The sequence below is a fragment of the Bombus vancouverensis genome, chromosome 13, assembly GCF_051014615.1.
Source record: "Bombus vancouverensis nearcticus chromosome 13, iyBomVanc1_principal, whole genome shotgun sequence".
Classification (NCBI taxonomy): Eukaryota; Metazoa; Arthropoda; class Insecta; order Hymenoptera; family Apidae; genus Bombus; species Bombus vancouverensis.
The window spans coordinates 8,794,267-8,820,236 of NC_134923.1; the positions used below are offsets into that span (position 1 = coordinate 8,794,267).

The 25,970-nt window shown below is 36.6% G+C and overlaps 1 protein-coding gene across 6 annotated transcripts in view; it reads right to left on the reverse strand.

The window, feature by feature from the left end:
* The window catches only part of LOC117161108 (uncharacterized), a 101,123-nt gene that overhangs the window by 5,502 nt on the left and 69,651 nt on the right, over window positions 1-25,970 (reverse strand). For 4 of the 6 annotated variants that reach the window (XM_033342373.2, XM_076623886.1, XM_076623889.1 and 1 more), the window contains 7 exons: window positions 21,470-22,422; window positions 20,419-21,317; window positions 13,699-14,062; window positions 12,009-12,205; window positions 8,091-8,480; window positions 4,804-5,003; window positions 15-4,398 (listed from right to left, as the gene is read on the reverse strand). In XM_033342373.2, coding sequence (XP_033198264.2) covers window positions 4,317-4,398; window positions 4,804-5,003; window positions 8,091-8,480; window positions 12,009-12,205; window positions 13,699-14,062; window positions 20,419-21,317; window positions 21,470-22,422 — 3,085 coding nt within the window. In that variant the 3' untranslated portion in view covers window positions 15-4,316. Of the gene's footprint in view, window positions 1-14; window positions 4,399-4,803; window positions 5,004-8,090; window positions 8,481-12,008; window positions 12,206-13,698; window positions 14,063-20,418; window positions 21,318-21,469; window positions 22,423-25,970 lie in introns of those variants that run through there. The other 2 variants (XR_013059926.1, XM_076623887.1) reach the window with 2 other exon arrangements.

Below are 25,970 nucleotides of genomic sequence, written 5' to 3' on the forward strand. Positions count from 1 at the left end.
AATATCGGAGCGTGAACTTTATAAAGATCGTTATTATTGACAAAAGGACACTCTACAACAGTCGAATAAAATTACAGAATTGGAAACAACAACGACAGATTCGAGCCGAGAGCAAAAAGGGGGAGAATCGTAAATTTGCCTACGAATTATATAAAAAGGAGTTACACTCGATTCACAAATACCTGTCCACTTTACCAAGTACATCGGCTAGACCCGTGAATTATCGATAAAAGTACTACATAGATATATACTTCGCTCCTTGCTCGTCTTCACTGGTCAATATTATGGCAGTAGACGACTGAACGTAATCACTTCCGACCGACCGACTGTTTTTTCTTTCGTCTATTAAAAATAACGAACCAAAATCGTCTATGAGATTGATTGTCGAGAAAATCAATACACTAGTCGAAAACGTCAGCCAATTCTCGCTTCACTTGAATCGCCATGTTGGATTTGGTCACAGCGTCAGTTAACGACCTCTCGCGGCTTCAACGACCGATCTTTCTGTTTCGCGTTAGACATTGATCACGAACACGATCGTCGATAATCGATCCCTCAATTGGCCAATTTATGACGATCGTTTGAAATATTCTCGTCCTCAAATGGAAAATTTACGATTTACTCTATTTAGAATAGACTTTCAAAGATTTCGAGATTTATCTGTTTTAGATTATAAGCTATTTAGCTGTCTCTAAATGAATTACTGGATATTTTCATTGCTTTTGTTTGGGAATCTAACTCGTCGAGTGAAATTGACTGTCAATTGAGGGCCAATCCTACTTTACACGTGATTTGGTTTATTTTATTACAAGTAGATTAAGAAACATAGTGCGCATCTAATACGAAGTACAAAATATCTTGTGCATTTCGTAAGAATATTCGTAACGTGTGAGATACATCCATTATCATACACGAAAATGTACCGCCGTGGGTAAAAATGTCATCGAAACCTGAGACATTGAATAACGTTTAGGAGATTTTTATCGACGACGGGACGGTCCGAGAAATATTTCTGGGGATACGTAATATTTTTATTCGAGATCAGTGGAAAATTTGTAAATATTCTCAATCGTAATCTAAATCGAAATTCTCTAAGCACGAGGAGATAATGATGAAAATTCTTATCTTTTTTTTGTGTGTTTTTTTCTTTTTTTGTTTCGCTTTTAGATTATTACATCATGCTTCGAGGTAAAATTTCAAAAATTTTTTAGGGTAGAATCAAGATGGAAGAAAGTGTAAGCTTTGATACATAGAAAGCAAATTGTGTTTAGAGTAAGATTAGATGAAATTCTTCAGCTCAAAATATTACATACCATCAGAAATATCGTAAATATAAGATTCTTGTCTTTTTATTATACACATACCCGTAACAATTAGACGCAGAAGGCCTACCGATGCACCACATGTCTTCCTTTGAGATCTTCCTAGTGCGAATGCAGCGCGATCTGAAGTTTAACTCTTTAAATACAAACAATTCGTCATCCATTTTGCCTCACAGTTATGAAACATCCTCTATATCAACCAATATCATCGAAACAGATATTTTACAATTTTAAGTAGTTTTACTTTCTTCGTCACATTCTTCTATCTATTTATAAAAATATATACTGCACTACAGATTATTTCAAAATTTTACGAATAAATGAAATATTAGCCATCGGTAGACGATCTATTGACGTCGTTTTGCTCTTACAGCTACTGTTACTTGCTAATAAATAGACTGCGAATATTTATACAAATTCATATTTTTATGAATATCATTGAAAAAATGGGAGCTAAGGATTCCAGCAGAATTGTTTTTTTTTTCTTTTATTAAACAACGGGTATTATTATTAACGGTTATTTAGATATTTTATATATTATATGTATTTTTGTATATATTACGTGCATTCTGCGTATTTTTGTATGTTCACATTGTCCACAAATGCATAAAAATCCGCAGCCTACTGATAAACGTTGATAACACCAGGAAACGGATGTCTAGTCGCCAACATGGGCATGTTTGTGAGTCCTGTCGTTTCAGGAGAATTCGTGAGATCAGGACATGATATGATCATCGAATGTATCCGGTCGTGAGGTTCGACGGTTATCGATTAAATTCAAATACACATTTGTGGTCCCCCGGATATCAGTAAGGTCCAACGAAATCACGAATCTGACTTTGGTTATGTTCGCTTGGTCGCGTGCTTCGCACTATCCGCGAGACTTAAGTTTCTTTTTATATACAGGTCACATCAATTTGTTCGTGGCTTCGTTTTACTTGGTACTAGGAAAGACGATCTTGCGATTCGAGGTTAGATCTTACGATCAGCTGATTACATTAGGTAAAATGGTATAATTTTAAGAGGTACTTTCAATTTCATTATATTTAATATTATTATGCTATATGATCATGCTTCTGAGACATTCTGCGTATTAATCCTACCGCAATCGTCGAATTCTTCCACGTATTAATAATGATTCCATCTCAATTTTCTCAAAATCAAACATTTCTTAACGATAGAAGAACACAATGTTCGGTCGAAAATGGCCCAAAGAACACAGGAGGGTTAACGTGCTGTGATTTTCGTTAAAAGATCGCACGATCGTTCTTCCCGATTCCGCGTTGAATTTTTCGAGGATAAATATATACACAAAAGCAAACTACATATTACAGAACTTAAATAAGAATACGTAAAGGAACTGTCATCCTCATAACGAATAGAGGTTAAAACGAACATAGAATTACAATTTTTTTTGGGAACGTCGATACCTAAACCGTGTATTACGAAAAAGACTTTTATCGAATCGCTTAAATCACGTAGAAGTACGAAAATGTGCACGATTACATCACAGAAGAACAGAAATAAAAAAGCTGGCCGAGAATCAATGTTCCATTCTCGTGATAACGTGAGTCTAAAACGATGTCGTTGTCTCAACAGGCTATTCTTTCGAGCCCCTTACGTTCTAACGTGGATAGAAAATACGGTTAATTCTATCAGCATTCAGCTGGCAAAGTTCGCCCTCTACCTAACGCTACTTACAATTAGTTAAAGTTCGTAAGTAAAACGCCATCTGGCTTCCAAGTGTCTCATTAACCTCTTCAGACCAAATCCTTTACAACTTAAACGAACTTCCTATTTTTTAATTGGAGGTACAAATGAGAAAAACTTTTTCTATTTTAGAAATCTCTTGTATCATTGGGCTAATTTTCTTATTTTAAAAATTAGTTTACTGAAGTATAGTGTGTGAATTAATTTGTTAAAATAAACTAATTGTTAAATCCAATTGTAGTCCTCAAACTTAGTCGATTAAAATCACAGAAAAATGCAAAACAAAATTTAGAGAATTTTAATTTAAATCGCAATGAAGTATCATCACTGATCGTGGTGATTCAGATTTTTGAAAAATGTAACTTCGCAAATATTTCCAATAATATTTCAAATACATAAATATTCATATAAGAATATATTGTAGTATCCTAGTTATTTGCTATTTATTAAACCAAACAGAAGTAATTTTGTAAATATTTTATAACATTTCAAGAGCACACAGAAGATAATTAGTATTTTAAAAATGTTTTACAATACCATACCTATTTAAAGACTAGAAATGAACATCATCCAAAGAGGTTAACAGACAATTGAAAATATATCTATCATATATTTAAGTTCCTTCTTACATCTACGTTCGAAAATTTGGTTCAGCCGAGAATAGTCCAACCTGGTTTTTATTTTCGTTAATTTGACCGTCTACGCTGACAGTTTCATAGCGTTTCCTTAAATTAATTTCAGCTTGTCTTTTCTCCAGCTGTTTTCGAACTGTAGCAACGAGTTATTTCTAAATTCGTTACTTTCAGGTTTCACAAATCGAGGAAGTACCGTCTGACGAGTTTAAGGCGAATTCACAAATGCACGCCGCCTCTAAACAGGCCGTCTGTCGACTCTAAATCGTACAGCCGAGTAATCGGTTTGGTACATGATCGATAAATTATTTTATAATTTTTAATATTCGCGACACGTTGTTTTTGAAACGAACTGTCGTCGCGAAAAGTAGCCGTTTCCAAGCTATTTCAAGACTTTCGCTGTTTTTTTAAATTTATGTAAAATTGTGCCATTAAAGTATTTTGGAACAACGACTATCGAAAGAAATTTTTTTAAATAATTTCTAGCTGTTCAAAATCCTAAAGAAACGTTCCAAGTCGAAAATATAATATGAATCTTGCACTAGTTAATATTACTACATCATCGAATGTTAAGTCGGCTCATACCGTGTTCATCAATCGATTGGTTGATCGTGGTTTCCTTCGACGTGTTGATCCGATTTGTTTAAAGATATCACCGTTTTTCGACCTCCGTTTCTTGGCTGGATGCTTCCGTCACCGGAGGCAGAGGACTGTCTATGGATATTTGTCTGAAACTTTTTTCAAAAACACAGGCGAGAAAATAAAAATAATAAATTATCATACATTTCAATAAAATTGGGACAATGATTTTATAAATAAATGCAGTTGTATTTTAAGCTAAACGAAGAAATGATAACTTGAGAGATAGAGAACCACTGTTTCAACTATAACCTTTCCAATTATGAGATACATTAAGGGCGTAAATTAGTACAACCACGAAATTTTCCCCGAAAATTGTGAAATGTATCCAGTTTAGATCGATAAAACAGAACAGTCATTAAATAAGAGATATATAGATAGGAAACATTGATATAAAATACCATCATTCAAGAACAATCAATTAATTTTGGATCACAATCAATCAGGTTTGGAGAACTTGGAGCTAAGATATCGAAAAGATTAAATCGTGAATAATTTACCTGCCGTTTGTTTGCCAATCGTAAGAATCTGGCGCGGAATTGCTTCTGCCCGTTCTCTGAAATCGTTCCGACTTTGCATTTCTTATGGCTTTCCTCCCTGGTGAGGTCTCCTCGGCTCTTCCTGATGAGGATAGTTCTATGCTATCCACCGTTGCATCGGTACCCGCTGTTTTCCCACTTTTCTTCGGCAGGAAGGGATTCTAAACATCAGAAAATAATCCCTGACAATTAGAAAATAACATTATTCAAAAATATATTCTTCAGAACGATCAATTCCGTGTCACAAATCGGTTAAAGTGTTGCTACAAATTGGCCAAAGCGTCCGGATACTTCTGAGCGCTAGTGCACCAGAAATAGAGTCGTGACGATTTGTAGAAACAGTGAGAAAATCAGAGAAAAACGTCACACGCGAATAGATAATCTTTTCATGCTTCGATTCCTCCACTGAACAATAACGTTTACAAAACGTGAGCAGAAATAAAAAGGGCCTCTCGAGGAGCAGATAATCCTTCGAACGTTTAATTCTGAATACCATTGCTCGAACATTGTTCTCGATTCTAAGGGTAGGATTTCAAAGGACCTCTTGCGAAATTTTCGCGAATTTCCGACCTATTTTCGCGAGATCGTTTGAACCTTTGGTGAAAGCTGATAAGAGAAGAGGAGAAAAAACAAAAAAGAAAGATAAGAAGAGGGAGAAAAATAAAGCGAGAAAAACGCTTTACGCTTTTATGACATCGACACTCCACCGACGTTATTGCCGTGTTTACGGAGCCGTCAACCTTCCTTGAACTCGGCTGATATCGACTGACTGTGCTCGTCAAATAATAAGGCCAGAGACGTGGCGCCGTGGCGAGAGCAGGAGGTAGCTTTTCTACGCTACGGGAGCGGCCAGTATCGCATCATAAACAGAGAAACAGAGAGGCTTGACCTCCCATTGCTCGCCACCCCAAGCGCGAGATCAAATGTCGATCGCAATTGAAATTCAATGGCCGATTCCTTTATCGTAACGGAGACCGAACTGCTCTGAACGATTTTATGATACTCGATGCACAGTCTATTTGTGAGAAGGAACTCATATTCTGGTCCAACAAGGCTTGATTCAATTGTCTAATCCCAATTTGCACTGATTCTACAGCTGGTAACGAAGTTTAAGGCACTCAAAGTCGCCAAGCCATCACTAGAGATCAGATTCCCATGTCTCTTGTGTAACTGTTTATTGCTGAGCTTTTGTGATGATTAGGACTGAATTGATCCAAATGGCTTCATAGTACTCACAACTGAGGTCCCTATAGAAAAAGAAACTAGTTTCTAGATTTAACAGATTGAGGTCACTGAACTACTGTTGTCTTCACCACACTTCCTATCATACTTCATAGATTTCTACTAACAGCCTTCTATCGTGATCGCGATTCACTGTTCCAAATGGCTTAATGTGCTCGATGAAAAGCCTCTATGAGAGAAAAAATTCATTTTCATGCCCATCCGAATCTGGGAGTTGCCTAATCGACGACGATTTCCAGTCTGTCTATAGCTCGCGACAAAGTTTCAATCGTTTAAGGTCGTCGAGCATTTGCTATCCCCACCACACAGAATTCTATATACCCTTTTATAACTTTTTACTGACGACCATAAAATAGGGAGTTCGGAGGCAATAAAAAGATTTGGTACTTACAATAACCTGACTATTGCAGAATTCGGAAGTTCCTGTAAGTTGAGATTCGAGTTTTCATAATCATTTAATAAAAACATTAAAAATCGATTTTTATTATTTTCTAGCGAGTAGTAGTACATATCTTCGAAATCCTTCATTCGTTAAAGTTAATCGCAAATGGGAAAATAAGGTCTCCGACAGTATCCGAACGATATCTACCACTTTTTTTCGTATTTTCTTTTTATCGCTTCATTTGCAGCCACGAAGGATCTATGTATTTAGTCGACGCGGGATATTCGAAGAATCACGAAGAGTCAAGTGAATTTTTACGGTTGGCTGCACTTTAACGGCGAGGTCTACGTTATTCCGACTTTTATCGCATCGACGTACAGTTGGCCATGGTGAAGGGCGAACAATCTCACGCGAACGTAAAGGATCCATTTCCCTTTAATGCAATTATAAGGGACAAGCTGGCAATAACTAGCGCTTCGTCCTAATATCACCCAAACTACGGTGAAGAGATAACCAGGGTGGGGTAAGAAAACTGCCACGGTATATAGAACGGCGCCTTAACGACCTCGAGCATTAAAGTAAAAGGAAAGAATGGCAAAAAAAGTTTTACAAGTTGAATAGAAAAGTTCGTCAATTGGGATCATCAATAATAATTCATCTTCTAACCTTCTCCTCTTAGAGAAATTAGCTGACAGTCGTGCATTTGTCAGAACCAATTTATGCGCGCGTCTCTCTACTGATATGAGGGTCTAAAACTATCAAAGTAAGAAACAGCTAAAAGATTCGTCGTAACTCTTTTATTGAAAAGAAAGAAAGAAAAATAGTTTCAATAACATCATAAAGTATGTTATATTAATGAATTCTATGATATTATACAGACGATGTCTATGTTAGAATGCTATAGTTTAACATATAAATGCCTTATAATAGTGAATATTATTGAATATCAATTCTTTGTACTTTTAAAAGAGAGAAATGTTTATAGATCATTTAATACGAAGTTTAAATAAATGAACAAATGCATAAAAAGTTGTTAACCTTACATGAAAAAGTATATGTGACTTACGGATGATCTCTACTTTACCGATAGGCACGAGATAGAAGATATTTAGATAGAACACTCGTGGAAACAAAGGGTATTATAGTGCGTCAACTAAATGCAATTTGTTGCATGATTTTATGTTCGAGTAAAGCGGAACCCATAAACTATAATTGGATTGTCAAAGGCTAAATCAGTAGCATAATACTTCAAACTAGTTGTGGGATTTATTAATTAAAGCCTGATACTGGTTGGCAGATCTGCGCCACAGCAGTTTTCACTTTACGAGCTAGAACTAATCTACAATTTATCGAATATCGATAATTGCTATTCACAAATTGCGAGCCAAATTATTTGAATAGTGTATTAATAGCGCCAAATATAAAATATTAACCTCCTCTTACTATTTTTGTAAACATTAATTATCGAATTAAATTATTTTCTTTTTCTCAACCATACTAAGCAAAGTCAGCGACGCCACGAATCATTCATACATAATTGTAAAATTTATTTTTATTTATATATAATAAATTACGTTAACAAGTTACAAATAGCGGCAAATTTAAACGATAGAATTCCACTTACCTGGAAACTGTGCTGTTTCAACATAGTTTTGATAAGAATCAACGTGTCGAGTTTGGGTATCCTTGTGACCACTCGTTCTACTTCTTCGTCTGTAACAGTAACCGGAAGTCGACAGTTGTCAGCCTCGCTTGGCAGTGGTTCAGCGCCACAATTGGTCAGCCAGGCATGTTCCTTGATATCTGATAACTTGATTCTCTCAGCTGGGTTTTTCGCCAGCATTTTCGCGATCAATTCACGAAGATTTTCCGAAACGACGGGTTTTTCCGGAAATTTTAACGGCTCGCTGCGTACCGCCGCTTGGACACCAATTATACTCCCAGCACCATCCCAAGGGATTTTTCCGGTCACTAAACAGTAGAGTGTCACGCCCATTGACCATACGTCACATAACTGAAACACACGAAATATTCGTTTTTGATGCAAAATTATCTTAAATGCTCCCAATTTTTAATTCCACTTTTATTTTACTTTCCATTTATTTCTTAGCTTTTAGAGTGGAAGATTAATGTTGGTATCCCCACTAATTTATTATCTGGAAGCTTTCCATGTTAGAGACTCATAAAATATTTTCACTGGCTCTTTTTACGACAGAGTTGGTAAAGTTTCAACAAAATGTGGATTATAAATTGTTCCGGGACAGCGTGTCATAAAATGTATATTTCATGCTTAAATATTCGTGACTTTCGGAAGAATTGCCGATCATATGGTTGATTAAGATTTTTCTTCAAATATTACAATTCTTCCTGATTGCTCGAAGAAAATATAAAATGTGAATTGAATTTTTATCAAACCATTGAAATTCTCTTTTATCTTTAGAACGAAACAAAAATTCGAAGATCGTCAGTTAAGAAACTGATTAGTAATTACAGCTCTTGAACAGCTAATGAATTGGGTAACGTGTCACTCTCGTGGACATTGAATTTTCCACAACTCCACTGGCTAAATCGATCGACTTGTCGATAAGGTCACGCGATACGTCCCCGTTGTAATCATGGAAATACACATGAAAGGGATAAAATTACTCTAGTCTACGTCAAATTACACGTTCGGTCGTCTGTATGACAGAGAGCGTAATAATGTGTTGTGATCGTTAATCCTATCTTACTGTTTAAGTTGAATCACATATATATCGTTCTCTTGTATCACCACCGTTCTGATTTTAGCCAAAGATTAACAACCCGTAGCTAGTTTAAGTACGCCCACATTGTTCTAAATTAGGTTAATTATTGGTTATTAAAGAGACCCGAAGATCTTAATTCCATTTAAGTTCGTGGACCTGATCTGGACGAGTCAATGGTATTAAAGACGTTAGAATTGAAGTTAATACTTTTGTAGGCGGTGGTTTATCTGTTTCTTGAAAACTAAATACGTTTTCAAGAGAAATATTATGTTATATTTAATAATAATATTAATAATCTTTTATTACGTTTCGTTATATTTAATACGATTTTAATACAACAATTTATCATATTATAATTTTTATGTTACACGGGAGAATGTTAGAAAAACTCATCAATGTTTCAATTTATAGTAACTGGAAGTTTGATCGTCAAATGTAGGTGGAATGAAAAATTAATCGAGTTAAAAATACTATATCAACCGAACTGGACTCGACTTATCAACTAGACTCAAAGTTAATTCAGGCACGATTCAGCATAAAAGAAAGTTAAATTAAACTCGATGTCACAGTTGTTACGTCGAACGTGTCACGGTCAATCTAAGTAAAATGGCGTGGCCCTATGTGACCCAACTTTCTTATCAAAAAGTTTCAGGGTACGTGTAACGTGGCCACACATATACAAACAGCGAGTCAACTATATGTTTACTACGTGTGTGTACATCGTTGCTTGTGCAATACAGAATGCCATCATTTTTTTTTTAGTTACTTATTATTATATTATTATAGTTAGTTGTTTAGTTGCACAGTTACTATTTCTTTTTTTCTTTTCTCTTTTTTTAAAGGACCAATATTTTTTATACATTTTTCAAAAACCTTTACTGATCACAGCGTTTTCTTTTAACATGTCAGAAATCATTTCATTTTCATTCAAAAAAATTTGTCCCACTTACGTAAACCTTCCCGAGTTCACGTTTAAAGGACCGTACTTTGGAGGGTAGTTTCACCCCTTAAACTTGAGTTACCACAGCTAAAAAAAAAAAGAAGAAAAAATACGAATCTACTATTTATGGTTGTTTAGTCAGGCTCACATAGTTTCATCCAAATCGGAGCCAGTACGTGGCATGAGTGACATCGATCTTTTGTACTGTTCGTGAAATATGCAAGTGACCTTGAAGTACAAAGAAACGTTTCCGATTGGACAATTAGGCCAAAGCTTGATCATGCTTTTCAGCCTATGCATTTAACGTGGTATTGAGCTATAAACCTATGAATAATTTAACATTTCTTTTTTCACATTTTCTGACAGTGTATATCATAATTTTAGAAATATACACATACACAGAAGCCTATGTTTTAACACGTTAAATTAAAGAAATGATATCTGTATGAATTAAAAATTTAAGATCCTGCTTCCTTTAAACCGCATTTTACAAATTGGTTTTTTGCAATATCTTAAGATTTACTTGTTCTTTGTACGATCGAGAGATCTTGTTGACGAGTTCCAGATGATGATGACCCAGCAAAAGACTTATGACACGTTTATGGAACATTCTATTCTTTCTTATTTAAGCAGTTAAGCGAATTCACTTGAGATTCGCGTGTTCGCTGTTGCAGTTGTATTATGTAAATTACGTTACATAATCAGATTCCGAGAGTCACTTTCCTCGTATGTGGGGAAAGAGTATTTCTAGTTTTTTTTTTATAAATTACACATTTGCATAAGCACGTGCACCGTAAAACAAATTTCGTCTGTTCTTTTCAAAGTTAGTTTACGTACACTCATTTGCATTTATGCCAAACGTTCTTAATTAAAGTTGATTAACCGTTAATTCCGCGATCATACAGGTTTTTTGCTTGGCATAAACGATATCGCTGTTAGCGTCATAATCTAATTATGTCAATGCAACGTAATTAAGAAAAGGAATAATTTTAGATCAGTTACAAGTTTCTTTTAAAATGGAATTTTACAAAAAGACACAAACATTATAAACATATTTTTGAGATGTAATCAACAGGACGATAAAAATGCTTAACTCCAAAAGTAAATGTTCAATTAATTTGATGCTCAGCGACAAGGATCGTTAAGTTTCATTTTAGAATGAGATAAAGAGAGTAACCATTTGAAACAACGAATCATTTTAACTGCACAATTTGTTGTATGTTTATCTTAAAAAATCCTATCAACTATGAGCAAATGGAAAGAAAACAATTTTGAGAGCAAGCGTTGTCGTATTGCGAAATAATGTTTGTTATTCAAATGCGTGCGAAATACGACATTTAAAATGCAAATTATTTGTTATTTTATTTAAAGTAGCCAATTCTCTACGTAACAATAGCCTCTATTTCAAATAAGATTTGCACGGAAAATTCATTTCGAATCTCATTTATCTCGTTTCAAATAGAGTATCACATACTTCGCACTTAATTCTTAAAATTTACTAAAAAACCAATTTTAACAGCTATTTAATAAAAATCGTCCTAGAAGGCTTCTAGGGAATGACCCAATAAAATTACACCAAATCCTACTACGAACAACCGAAAATGTGACTTATCATATCCTTTTTCCTATGTTCACTTGCTAAAGAAGATCAGTCATGGATGTCCTCCATTTACGATCACAATTGTGGCATCGCGAAATTCAAGCGGAACGGTGGCACCCAAGGATACCGACACGACTGAACAGAGAGAAAGAAAGAGAGAGAGAGACAGAGCAGGCGTCATAATTCTCCGCCGCCTATAAATACGGGGCGAAATTGAAAATCGATCAGACGATAGCCTCGTACGCCGATGGTACTTACCGTTCCAGAATAATGGGCGCCAGGCGTGGTTGTTTCGGGTGCCGCGAACGCTGGAGTCCCGGCTGGTCCGGACAATAATTCTCCGGATGCTCTCAGTTCCGCGCTGACACCTAAATCCGCGATCTTGATGCGACCGTCGCTATCTACCAACAGGTTGCTCGGCTTTATGTCACGATGGACTATCCTCTGGTAGTGCACTAAACAGCAACAACAACAGCGACAATGCAAGGTCAATGAACTTTAAGAACACCCACGCGATATATTAAATATAATTATTATAATTATTAAATATAATTATTAACCCACAGTCGGCGAAGCGTCACCTCACAGAAGCCTATTTGAAGTTTATCAGTCCAGTTGCATCCAAGCGCGGATTAATCCGCGCACTGCGACTGTCTTCTATCACCAAGCGCGGATTATTACGCGCGCTGCGACTGCTTTTTTTATTTCCATTTTAATCCAAATAATTTTTACCTTTTTCCTCTGTTATAAAGAATGTAAGATGCGATGTTCGCGAAGTAACATTGAACAGTAAATAATTTTCGATAAACTCCATGAAGAATTCGGATGTCGTTTACTGCACCTACGAGCGACCGCGCGCGGTGACAGGCATCAGTCGTGTTAAGTAGAGCCATGAAGCAAATGAGTTAGACACGGCGATACGTTTACGCCACAATCGTATTCCAATTGTCGATGTACGAAGCGCGAAGTAAAATACATTTTGTATCGCTATGAAAATATCAAACGATGACGAGGAGGCATTGACTCATCACCACGTTTCATTGTATCGCTGTAGTCTGCGTCTCGCCACTGATGTCGTGTTATGACGCGAGGTTACAACGTACTGACGTAATGTTAACGCCAATCGTCACGACGAAGACGGTTTCGCTGCGGTTTCGTGGACAGGTGTGCGTTACAATGACCGCCGAATGGAAGCTTCAAGCTACTCTCAGCATCGTTGCATCTAATACGAGTGTACGAAGCTTGACCTCGTGGACTGTGGGCCTGAGCCTCGTTTCTATTGAACCGACGTCGAGCAACTTTCTGTTGTTGCTCCTATTACTCGAAAAGACAGCCGCTCGATCGTTGCTTCAGCGTGGACAAAAATGTCTCTATAGGTTGTGGCTGTTCGTCGGAAATTTCTTGCAACTTGGCACGGGCAGCAACAAGAGGCGACAAAAGGTTGCTCGATGTTGCTTCGGTAGAGACGAGGCTTTAGATTGCAGATTTTTATGCATCCATGAATAATTTGAATGTGTAAAAATATTCAGAGAATGTATTCTGTAAAAGAGCAGACAAAACATGCAACGTAAACTTCTGACTATATTATGTACACGTGAAAGAAATCTGGTTTCGCTTCTTTAGTATTCACAACAATATAAATTTGCATAAGAATTCGTGATCTAGTAATTATACCGGGTGTCACAAGATATTAGGTGGTCGATTTGAAACATTGAAACAATGAAAATAGTTCTTGTACGAATCTTTCGAGGCTTATTTTTCAAGTTACAAATAATTGTGTTACGCGCTAAGGTTAAAGTATTTGATAAAGTAACAATGTGACATATTTGAATAAATAACAAAATAAAACACATGAAGCATTTTTACCAAATTTACTTAAATTTAAATTGTTTCTTAGATTCTCTGTGGTTAGCCAACGTATTTAATTAAGTCTTCGTAAATGACTTACGATACTCGACGCCCATTACAACGTCACGAAAATTCTTCCTGGCAGTCTCCTCGTCGAGTGGTTTATCGGTAGGCACCTGAAGTACCTCGCCCCTCTGGACCAATTCGAAAACAAGGTAAAGGTTGTCCTCGTCCGGATCGTCGAGAACCTCCACCAGTTTCACGACATTTAGGTGATCCAATTTCTTCAACAACGCGATCTCCCTGTAGACCTTCGCCAAAGGGTTAGCCGCACCCTTCTTTCCCGGAGCCATTCTACCGAAGATTCCCGCCTTCTTCATCAGTTTCTTCTTGCTGAGAATCTTCATCGCGTAGTGAGTCTCGTCCTCCTCGTTGTAAACTAGCTTTACGATCCCGTAGGAACCCTATAACATGAGAAATAAAAAAAAAAAAAAAGAAAGAAAGGATATGAGATCGTCGACACTATAAAATACCTGGAAATGGAAGAATTTAAATTTAGCCGAATTTCTTTTTATTTGACACGGTTTTACTGTTGCAGAGGATCGTACGCAGTTCTATGCTACGAAAAGACACGTTCTTTTTATTTTAGCCAATCGATGGAGATTATTCAAAGATTCTGGAAATAGAAGGATTAAAATTTTAAAAGAATCTTAAAGAACTGACACAGTTTTTTTTTATTGTTGCAGGTATAATTATGGTTCTGTGTCTCGATAATCGTTTGTCTTCTTAGTAAATTGACATGTAAATATTACAAATTCTTGGAACAAATTTCTCCTGGTTTGACACAGTTTTATTGTTGCGAAGAATTATACAACTCTGTGCTTCGGAAAAACTTGTTTCTTTTTTTTTTTTTTTTTGGTAGACTGATAGGAAATTATTAAAAACTTCTGGAAATGACAGGATTCGAATTTAAAGGAATTTGAATATTTTCGCGTCTCCAAGGGGGAGGTTAAAGAAAATATTTACAGTCGGTAAATTGAAAGACAATTATTGCGAGTGCTTTAACCAATTATTTTTTAATTTCTTGGAACGAAAGGACTAGAATTTAAACAAATTTTCTTTAATTTAACAATTCTATTCTATTACTGCAGAATTTTCATTTTAGTTGTGTACTTCGTAGATTCGTTTTGTTTTTAAACGAAACCCAAAGAAAGTATAAAAATTACTGAATTACAAGATAGTTCCTGAAAATTTCGTAATTTACTCTTTCAAAATTCCTGGAGAAGGAGGAACTTAAGTTTAAACGAATGTCATTTCGCTTTCGCTTCACACAGCAGTTCATACATTTTCGCGAGAAATCTAAAGAAATTACATTTCTTTAACAGGTTGACAGTTAATTATAAAAAATTCCTAATTAGAAAAAACAATCTCCTCTATTTGAATATCGCATTCACGAAATAAAAAAAAAAAAGAAAACGTAGTTTGTAAGACAATACGAGTTCATTAAAGTTAAATTCCCGTCTTGTCGACGTCCACAGAAACTTTCTTTTCACACCATCTTTCTTTTACCCTTCGTTATTTCTTCTCCCATGGGAAAATCAAAAGAAAGAAACTAAAAAAGAAAAAAAAAGAAAAACAAGATACATCTTCCGGTAGAAGTGCTGCTTCTAATGGAAAGCACACGATGTACCTACACGTTCCGTAAACTTTGTACAATATTTTTTCATTTCCTTTATTTCACGGTTGTCGCGCATGATGTTTCCTCGGGATTAGAAAGATAGCGGTTGCAGCCTCAAAAGTAGATGTCGACGAAAAACGAACATTGGACAGAAAAAAAAAAACGACAAAACACAATTGTTTTGCACGAACCTTCATCAAATTACCAGTAACGTTGTTGTTTAACTTTCATGATATCGTAGCTGTTGTCTCGCAAGATTTTTATTCGCCGCTACCTTTTCTAGTTGGCTGTTGCCTCTTTGGTTTGACTTTTATGGCGCAGAAAACCATGGTATGTTCGAAACAGTGGCTTTCAATTTTCGATATTAATTACACTCGCAATTAACGATTTCTGGAAATTCTGCCGTACGTGCGGTCCTTCGTAAAGCCACAGGGTAACCAAAAATTGGATTTTAGTGATAACCGTAGCAAGACATCCTAAATTCATCGGAGAAGCTCAAGTGCTTTTGATTGCTCTGGAAATTTTTTTTTTTTTGGGGGGGATGATAAGAAATTGAAGGTTTTTAAATTTACAGTTTCCAATTTCCAACACTTAGAACGACCAGTTCTTGGAAATTTTAAAGCCATTGTTAACTAAAATTGATATTGCAATTTCTTCCCTTCAGAATCCTTTTTACTCCTTTTGGAAATTTTCGATAATAAATTTAAATTTACACGGAGCACCCAGTTTTAAATTCTAATTACGTTCAGAGCGACCAGTTCTTGGAAGTCCTGGAGCCACCGTTAAATAAAAATTAGATTTAACTGATGATCTTCCTTTGACAATTCTTCTCATCGTCTCGAAAATTTCTTTGTCGGATAAAGACGAATTGGCGGTCTTGAACACAGAGTTTCAATTTTCAACGTTGATTAATTGAACGGGTGATTATCGGTTCTTGGAAATTCTACAGCGTGGTTGGTAACTGGTGGTGTAAGCGGAAAGGAGGTGATTCTACGCGAAAAAAGGAGTCGAAAATATAGAATAAAAATTTTTCGTTCGAGGCTTTGTTTTCGAGAAAATCGACTTTGAATTTTCGCTCGGTACGCGTGCACTTTATCACGTCTCGTTATAACGGATCTCACTGTAGATCTTTGTCTCGATTGACGTTATTTTTTTAATTTTTAAAATTTTTAAATTTTTAAATTTTTAAATTTTTAAATTTTTAAATTTTCAAATTTTTAAATATTTAAATTTTTAAATTTTTAAATTTTCAAATTTTTAAATATTTAAATTTTTAAATTTTTAAATTTTCAAATTTTTAAATATTTAAATTTTTAAATATTTAAATTTTTAAATTTTTAAATTTTTAAATTTGTATTCTATATTTTCGTCTTGTTTTTTCGCGTAGAATCACCCCCTTTCAGCTTATACCACCAGTTACCAACCACCCTGTATAACTCCTCGTAAAGCCATAGATTAACAAAAATTAGATTTTATTAGCAATCTTCGATCCTAATGGAGAATCCTTTCCATTACTTCGGAAAATTTCGCGTCCGCTGGACAGCAGTTGATGCTCGAAGGTTTCAATTTCCCATATCAATCGCATCCGTGATTATCGATTTTCGGATATTTCGTGACATATACGAAATAAATGATCGATCACAAACTACTAAATTTCATGAGTGATTTTCGCATAAAAAACCTTTTTCGCTGATCTAAACAATTTATTGTCGAATAAAATATACATGTTGGCAAATTTAATAGATATAAATAAATAGAAACAAAACGGTACAAATAATACGAGGAATAATCTTTGAAAGCGTTCTCTGTGCAGATTTTCTGTGAACTCAGTTGTTTATCCGCATCTCTTCAAAGTGATATATATCATTGATATATACTACTGGTTTCCGAGAACTCGTAAATTGTATATCGTGTTCCACGAAACGTTCGTAGGAACGAAAAGAATTTCATGAAAATATTCAGATAAACGAATTAAAAAGTTTTACGTATTTTATTCCTCACGGCGATGCTTTACTGGTTGTGGAATAAAAAAATTTCACTTCTGTTTGGTCTCGCTAAATACGCAGCAGTACTTTATATTAATTGTCGGACATGCTATGAATATTTCAAACAATATAATAATTCGTGAAAGTCTGTAAAAGCAACAGAAATGTCATATATGTTTCATAAATTTATTTTTCATTGCTTTAACTAATTATTTTTTATGCTTCTTTATTCGAGAAGCTGAAATTATTATTATTCTCTTAATAAACAAGACGATCAATCGATCTTTTCGAACAATGTCTAACTTAAAGTTGCAATTTTTTGTCGTCATTGTACTTTTATCATTCTCGTCGCTCTTGTTATTGATATAATTGACATTTCGTTCGTCATTAACAGCGTTGTTATTTCTCGTTGTCATTAGAAATTCCTCTGAACTAATTTTTACCATTGTTCGTATCAACATTCCCAATATCGTTACAAAATAGACCAACGTGGCATAAATATCGCTCCATCAAACTCGACAAGCTCCATCGTACAATGTACACTTGAAATATAAAATTTCCAATTTGCCAGGTTGCAGTTGGCCGAGTATCTGGCAGAAATTTGATCTCGATCTGCACTTTGTAGCTGAGAAAGAGCAGTAAAGTGACCGAGGCGGAGATCGAATCGAAACCGACGTTCAGCTTAAGAGCGTGAAACGACGACTCTCCCCACAGAGTAAACTCTCCTTGCCTCCTGCTTTATACTTTCTTAGCTCGATCCTAGAGATACCTGGGATTCACCTCGCTACACCGACGAACGAAATTTTCCAACTTCTAACCAAACCACGCCCCGTTCTGTCGACTTCCGTCTAATTTTCGCGACGTTCGTGTCGTACGGAGGATCACGCACGAATGGACTTCCACGTTCGATCTATGAAAATCAGTTTTTCGTTGTGAGGCAAACGATGGCTACTTGTCGATCGGCACTGACTACTTAGGATCCAGCATAACTATGCATATGGAGGGAGCATGATTTGGAGGGGCAGAAAATTGGGCAGGAGGAACGAAACGTGCAATTTGAAAATGGTGAAAATTCTCAGCGAAACTGGACACCAAGAAACTGTTAGCAATAAAAGTGTAGAATCTACGGAGATGATATGTCGCAGATTTTTTATTCTTCCACCTGCTCAACTCAATTCAGCATAAAAATAAAAATAACACAATTCAGCATAAAATAGTGTTATTTTTAATTCATTTGGAAAACGAAAGAACGCACAATACGTGCACTTTGGAAATGGTGAAAATTCGCATACAAACTGGTCGCCAGGAAACTGTTAGCAATAAAAGTGTAGAATCTACGGAGATGATATGTCGCAGATTTTTTATTCTTCCACTTGCTCAACCCTTCTTTCGTGCTGAATTGTGTTATTTTTATTTTAGTTGGAAAGTGAGATATTTTTATTTTGCCTGGCAAGCGATAGAAGGAGCAAAACGAGCAATTTGGCAAAAATGAAAATTCAAACTGGATGCCAAGAATCTTTTTAGATGTAGGTGTAATATGGGATGATTTTATATTTCTCCATTTATACGATTCTGCTACGACCCTCGAATCATAACGAGATAACATTGAAACGAGAATACGCATACTAGTAAACAGTTCTTGTCGTTTTGTTATCTTCGAACTGAAGATACTTTTTAACGCTAGAAAGATATAACTAGATAGGAAATGACGGAAAAATCAGCGTGTATCATGCTAACGCAACATTCTTACTAGAATTAAGATAATCAAATAACTGAAGCAATTTCTATCGAAGTAATGGCAAGTTCAACCAAGAAAATCTAAGTTCTGTAGCAATATATTCATCGGCTGTTTCTTATGCAGAGAAAGAATTTTATCCCGAAGCAAGTGTAATGGAAAGGAGAATGAATGGTAATTTAGAAAATTGGAGCAATTTATGCTATGTCGCGACACCATCTCGAAGTGAAGAAAAGGAAAAAGAAAAAGAAAGTAAAGGAAGAAGAAAACAGACCAAACCACAATCCTCTCTGCCTTTACCATGTTTTTTCTACGTCTACCGTCGACTAAAAATCATTTGATAATTACATTTTTCACGTTCGGAAATCATCTTTTCAATGATTTCGCGTGAAATAAATGTAACAAATGTCACAATTCATTTTTGATTAATGTACAATAATATCGAATAATAATCGTAACGACACAGCGCGACGTTATTGAAAATAATAAATCACGCTGCAAAGTAATCTCGTGTGATCGATCAGAATATTTAATCGGTTTCGATGGCAAATAATACGCTAACGCGTGATTTTCCACGCGCTCGCGGCACAGTTCCCGATACTGTTCAATTAAACGCGATTAAAGCGAATCGCCGTGCATCGAAACTGGCCTCAAAATTTCTCGCGATTAATGAGTTTCACCGGACTAAACTCCCGTGGGAAACGGAACACGGTTTGCCGGGGAAGAACAAAAATTACGACCGATCCCGTTGGAGAATATTTCATTTATGGTTGCCTCTCATTTACATATTCAGTTTCGTTCTATTACAGCTACTTTACGTGGGTAGCTCGCGATAAGGGCAAAAAGTAGAATTTCCTTTAGTGAATATTAAGGAAGGAATATTCGTCTGGTTGTTCCACTAACGAGATATGTATAGGGGAGGTTAAATTAAAAATTTCAAAATGCAAGATGCCCAAAATGCGCATTATATAAAAAAAAATGTATAAAAAGGTAGCCAAAGAGTAGTGTTTCTATAGGTAAAACCATATTTTCCATGACGTTCTACTTGCTTAATTATATTCTCACAAATATGAATTGGTATTACATACATGAGTTCCCATTTAGCCTCAAAGTTAATAAAAGCGAAACACATTGGTGTTTTTTAAACCGGTGAACTTGAAAAATTAAAGAATTAAATTGCTGGACTTTTGGAAAATATTTTAATTAATTACGAATATCGTGGATACTTCTATGTTATGTTTGTAATTTATTCGGTGACGTGAAGACAAACCTAAACCTGTGTTTGTGAATTGGTTACATGAATTAATTTAGAGTTGACTTTGAGATTAATAAAAATAAACTATATCATAAAGCTTTGAGGTACAGTGGACTTTGAAAATCGTTCAAATCATGGAAACAGTCACAGAACGGATAGAAACTTACCTGGCCAATATTATCCAATAATTTATACTGATTCAGCTGAAGAGCTCCCTGCCTGTTATCGATAGAAACTCTCCTACTCTCTCTCAAAGGTCTCCTCCTATTCCTGGGACTTCCCTGAGGACTCCCATAGGGCGAGTAAGGACAGTACGGATAAATAGGTCTCGCAGATACGTTTCCACTATCCCCAAGGAACCTTTGACTCGTCCCAATTTCTCCAGGTGAAACTGTCTTCCTCGCGTTGCAGCTGTCAACAGCTTCGCCGGACGTCAATGTCTGATTATCTCCAGAAACGCTGCTTTTCAACGTGAAGACGCTCGAAGACTTGTTCAGAGACGCGTTCATTGATACCGCCGATGACATCATTGTTGCAGCCACGTCTTCCTGCTTTGAAATTTGAAACGATATCCTTCTGTCCAAATGCAACTCGCCATCGGATCTATCTTCAGATTGGGTGGATAACAACTGATACATCTTAATCGATCGTGGAAGAACATCGAATTGGATATCGTTTTTCACGGATTGTTGTACCGTTTCCTCTCTGGTTTGCAGAGCGGCCAGCTTATTTTGAGATGCTTCGTTGACTCTAGACACGACAGTTTTGTGTCTTTCAGCGTTCGTGTCTTTTGATCGATCAAAAGACTCGTCAGATTTATTGACGAGCCTGTTGATGTCTCGTATATTGGAACTGAGAAACGTTGGCGTTGTGGAACGTGCGACTGGTTGAGTCGGACTCTTCGAGGTTGGAGATATCGAGAGACGATTGGCCGAATCGCTGAGAGAAGAATCGAAGAGGGCTGACGAGTCTTGGTGTTTGATGGTTGATATGCCTGACGTGTCTTTTAGGCAGATACGTTGATCCGCAGGATCTCCGAGAAGGCCACAGCGCATGGAGAAGTCTTCTGATGAACAGAAAAGAAGCTTCAGATATAACTTATTTTTTTACGATAAACACGTAAAATATCACAACTTAGTAAGTTATCGCGAAAAACTATAAAAATATAAAGGTAGGAAAATTCTATAAGCCAACCAATCGTTATGCACCGCAACTTACCCGAGCTAACCCTCTTCACAAGACTACAAAGATTATCCAAGCTCTCCTGTCTGGAAGGGACCTCATCCCTAAGAACTTCCCTAACCTCCTCAATATTTGGCATCTCGAGTCCAGCCCCAGATAGCTTCCTGTGAACTTCGGTCGTAGGCATCCTTCCAACTTCACCGTCTTTAGCCAAACTCTCCTCGGCTCTGCCCAAAATCACCCTCGAGTTCAACCGTTTAGGACCGGTAGAAGATCTTCGTCTCTCTTTTAAAAACGACGACAAATCTTGCAAAACATCCGCGGACGACGAGTTTCTTCTATCCTCGTCAAAAGTTCCCAAATTACTTCCGTATCCGCTACTCTCCCTTCTAGGTCTGACGATCTTTGGACTCCTAGACCTAAGGATCTCTCGAAGAGTGGGCAGACCTTCAGGTTCCTCCAGGAACAGAGCACTGTCCTTTCTAACCTCAACGATTTCTTGATCAGAAATATCTTCGGGGCTTGATGGAACTTTGAAGGAATCTTCGCGATCTATAGACCTCAATGTGGCTTCTTCCGAAGGTAACTTGATGGTCACTTTGCTTTCCAAATCTGCGAATCCTTCTGATAGTTGTCTGTCCAGGTCATTTAATTTGTCTAAATGTGGCGATTTTTTTTGTAGACCTAAGTTATCGGTTGGTAGAGTGGTCTGTTTTGGGGAACAAGAGGATTTCTTGACAATGTTTGGAGATTGAGAGTCTCGTTTTATCTGTGGGTATTGGAGCCTAATGGGGTCATTGGCTTTTGTTTCGAATCTTCGAATCGAAGAATATTGGTCGGTCGAAGCGCTGGAGTGTAATGGGAAAATTTGTTTGATGTTTGTGGAAGTACCCAGAGGATCGTCAAGTGAGGCGTCCCTTGGAGACGGTGTGGCCACTGTCAACGACTTGGTGATCGAACTTGGCGATTCTTCGTCGATCGCGCTGTGCCTGAAAAACGAAAACATCTTTGAAGCACGTTTTTGTCGGCGACTACATATTGTTTTGAAGAATGAGATGAATTTCAATGGATCGAATTATGTTCCATTTTTCCATTCTTTTGGTAGTTTCCTTCTATTCGTTGAAATAATTAATTACATCTTTTGTACCTTTCGGTTAAAGATGGCCCCATTGAATACTAAGTCTCATTAATATAATGAATAACTGATCGTTTAAATAATCTTACAACACGAAATACGTATACACTTCCGTCAAATATCTTGCAATTTCTTCTATGTACTCGAATTTGTGTCAAATCTTACGAATATGATTATGACTGTCATTGGAGTATTAATGAAATTGCAAAATATTTCGTCTAACGCAATATGATATATTCGTAAAAACTGTGTACGACTATTCTTTCAATATTTTCGCGAGCCTGTGCATATTTCTAATACTTATGAATCGAGGTGTATATATTCGAGCAAATAACGTTGAACGATCAGTGGCAAATACGTATAAACGACAGGCGTGGGTTCGACGATTTCAATCGGTTCGAGATCTCTCGTTTTACACGATCGAGAGAAGCAGATCGCGTTTTGAACCGGTGACGAGACTGTCAACGATAGGTACTAGGTTGAATTGAATTTTCCTCGAAAACCAGCCTGGCCAACTTTTTCGAGCATTCGCTCCAAAGTCCACCGAAACAACAATCCGATCTGCGTTTGACATTTAATCGCCGCTTCGAACCCGGCCTCGCCTCGTTTCTCAACGCCACCCTACTGACGAACTGATGGAAATGCTCTCGCAGCAAATTTTTACCGACCACTTTCTTTTTCCTTTCTCTTTTACTATTTTTAGATGCGAGAAACTATAGCAGTGATTTTTGTTCATCGTCTACATTATATTATTTGTGTTATATATTATATTATCTAATCTGTTAGAAAATCACTGAATCGCTTTCCTAACTCAAATAAGTAGCATTCTTATTTTTTTTCTCTTCTAGTTTTTCTATTCTCTTTTCTTGTAATGAGTTAGTTATTTTATAAGGAATCACAAAGAGGCGAGTGAAAGAATGATCACTCGATGAAAACCTTCAAATTTGATTACTTTGTATCAAATAGAAAGATATACAGGGTGGTTGGTAACTGGTGGCACACGCGGAAAGGGGGTGATTCTACGCGAAAAAAGAAGTCGAAAATATAGAATAAACATTTTTCGTTCGAGGCTTTGTTTTCGAGAAAATCGACTTTGAAATTTCGCTCGGTACGCGTGCGGTACGTTATAACGGATCTCACTGTAGATCGTTGTCTCGATGGAAAAATTTAGAAAAAAGAAACAAAATCTTTATTCTATATTTTCCGCTTCTTTTTTCGCGTAGAATCACCCCCTTTCCGCTTGTATCGCCAGTTATCAACCACCCAGTATATAGAGAATATATGGAAGCAAAAGTTCCGCAAGTTCTCTGTACAGCGTTTCTCTGAAAACCATTTCACAACATAGCGTTTCCAAGCGACCGAACATAGAAAGAAAACAAAATTCTAAAAAAAGCAACGCTCTTCTATCAAATCCGTGAAAATACAACACAATATCGAGTTTCTGATAGAATTGCACCGTATGTCCGAAAACCAACGACCGTATGGTTTCTCTAACAATCCAAAGAAGTTTCAGTCTCCGGGGAGTGTGAAGCTCATTAAATCCGCAACGAGGAGATTTGTGTCGCCCCGGCGTATGTTCCTTAGAGGGTCGGCGATTTGCAATTGAGATCGTGCCGGTTAAAATGACGAAAATATGAAATTTAAATGACGCTCTATACTATTTGCGACGGAATTGTTTGAAGCTCGACGTACGACGAGCTTCGAGAGCAAAAGACATTCCCTTTGTCTGACGCAAATTAACGTAGTTCTTCAAAGACTCGCTACGCTCCAGTAGCTGTGTCACCTGTTTCTCAATTTACTTTGAATTTTTTGACATCCCGAAGTTTACATTTTAATTCTACCAGCATCCAGGAAATTTTCGGATATTCGCGTTACAATAGTTTTTCCTTCACAATTGCTTGCTCGAACGAGTATTTCGCACATTTTTGAATACATCAACCTATCAAGCTATCTCCCACTAAGAAACTAAAGAGCGGACCGCTTTCCTTTCAATTTTCAACAGCAAAGTGTTGAGCGATTGCTTTAAGAGACGTTGAACCAGAAAAATCCCGTTTTTTCCATCCTACACGTACAAAAGCTCGATCTGACTTGGAAATAACGTCCGCAAGGCGAATCAATTGTTCGGTTCGAACTAGGCCAATGAATACGACTGACAACGAGATCTGCATTCGCGGAGGATCGCACAGTTATATATCAGCTTGCTCGTTCATCACGCCGCGTATCTAGTTGAATTAGAACAGCTTTGAACTCGCTGACAATTAGTTACGGCCACTTCTCCATAGCCAATTGACATCTCAATCGCCACTAACGCGTCCTATACTTTGAGAATCGGTATTTCCACGATTTGGATAATTCAAATTTCAGGATTTCGCCAAATGTACGTAATCTCGAATGCAGGACTTGGTTTTGTAGGTCTTGGACCTGTAGCTTGGCTTCTGTAGCGTGGTAGATACCATGAAATCGGATTCATTTTGCTGATGTGCAAACGTGGATGATGGATGCACGAAGTGAACGGAAGGAAGATGTTAGGAAGATTAATATTTAGTAGAATTTTATGCATTGTATGTTGAATAGATTTTGAAAGACGCTTATTATATTACATTGATTTTCTTCTGTATAATATTACGGTATAATGTTAACACATTGTTATCGGCTTACGTAAAGCGCTTTTTCTTCTCATTTGACCATGTCAATACAGAACTACATTGTAAAATGTATAGCACTGTAATGTAATACTGAATGTTACAATACAAATAATACACTGTTCTGTATAATAATAACGTTTAATACGGTAGAAATATGTATTTCACGAGAAGCTCAAGAAATCCTGCGATGATTTTTACGAAGATTCAAGAACAAACTTGAAAATTGAAATGGAATAACCGACGAAACAATTGAAATCGGATAACGAATAAACGAATGAGAAATTGAAATTCGATAACGAAAGATTGAATCAACAACTAAAATTTCGTTCTTTACTTTTACAAAGATTTATTCGGCCAAACTGAAACACAGCGAACGAGATCAGAAACGAAAAAGATTCGATCGGTTACGCGACGCACGTATGTCTCGCGTAACTGCATTCCGCTGTAACGTGGAATGCGCCAGTCGTTTCACGGTTTTTGCACAGTTGCGACATACAGCTTGCTACGGTGAATAATACACTGTCGCGATCAAAAAATCATCGCGTTGCCTAAGTAGGAAACGCGGTTAATACGAGGGAGAAATCGATACGTTAATTTGCCGACAAATTATCGACGGTCGACACGAGAATATACGACGATCTTCCTTCTTACTGTTTCACATTTCTTTTTTCATTCGCTTTTAATTGCTGTAACGAGTCTTTTTCTTCGTTGGACAAACGTTAGATCCGCGTATACGCGAATGGTATTCATAAATCAG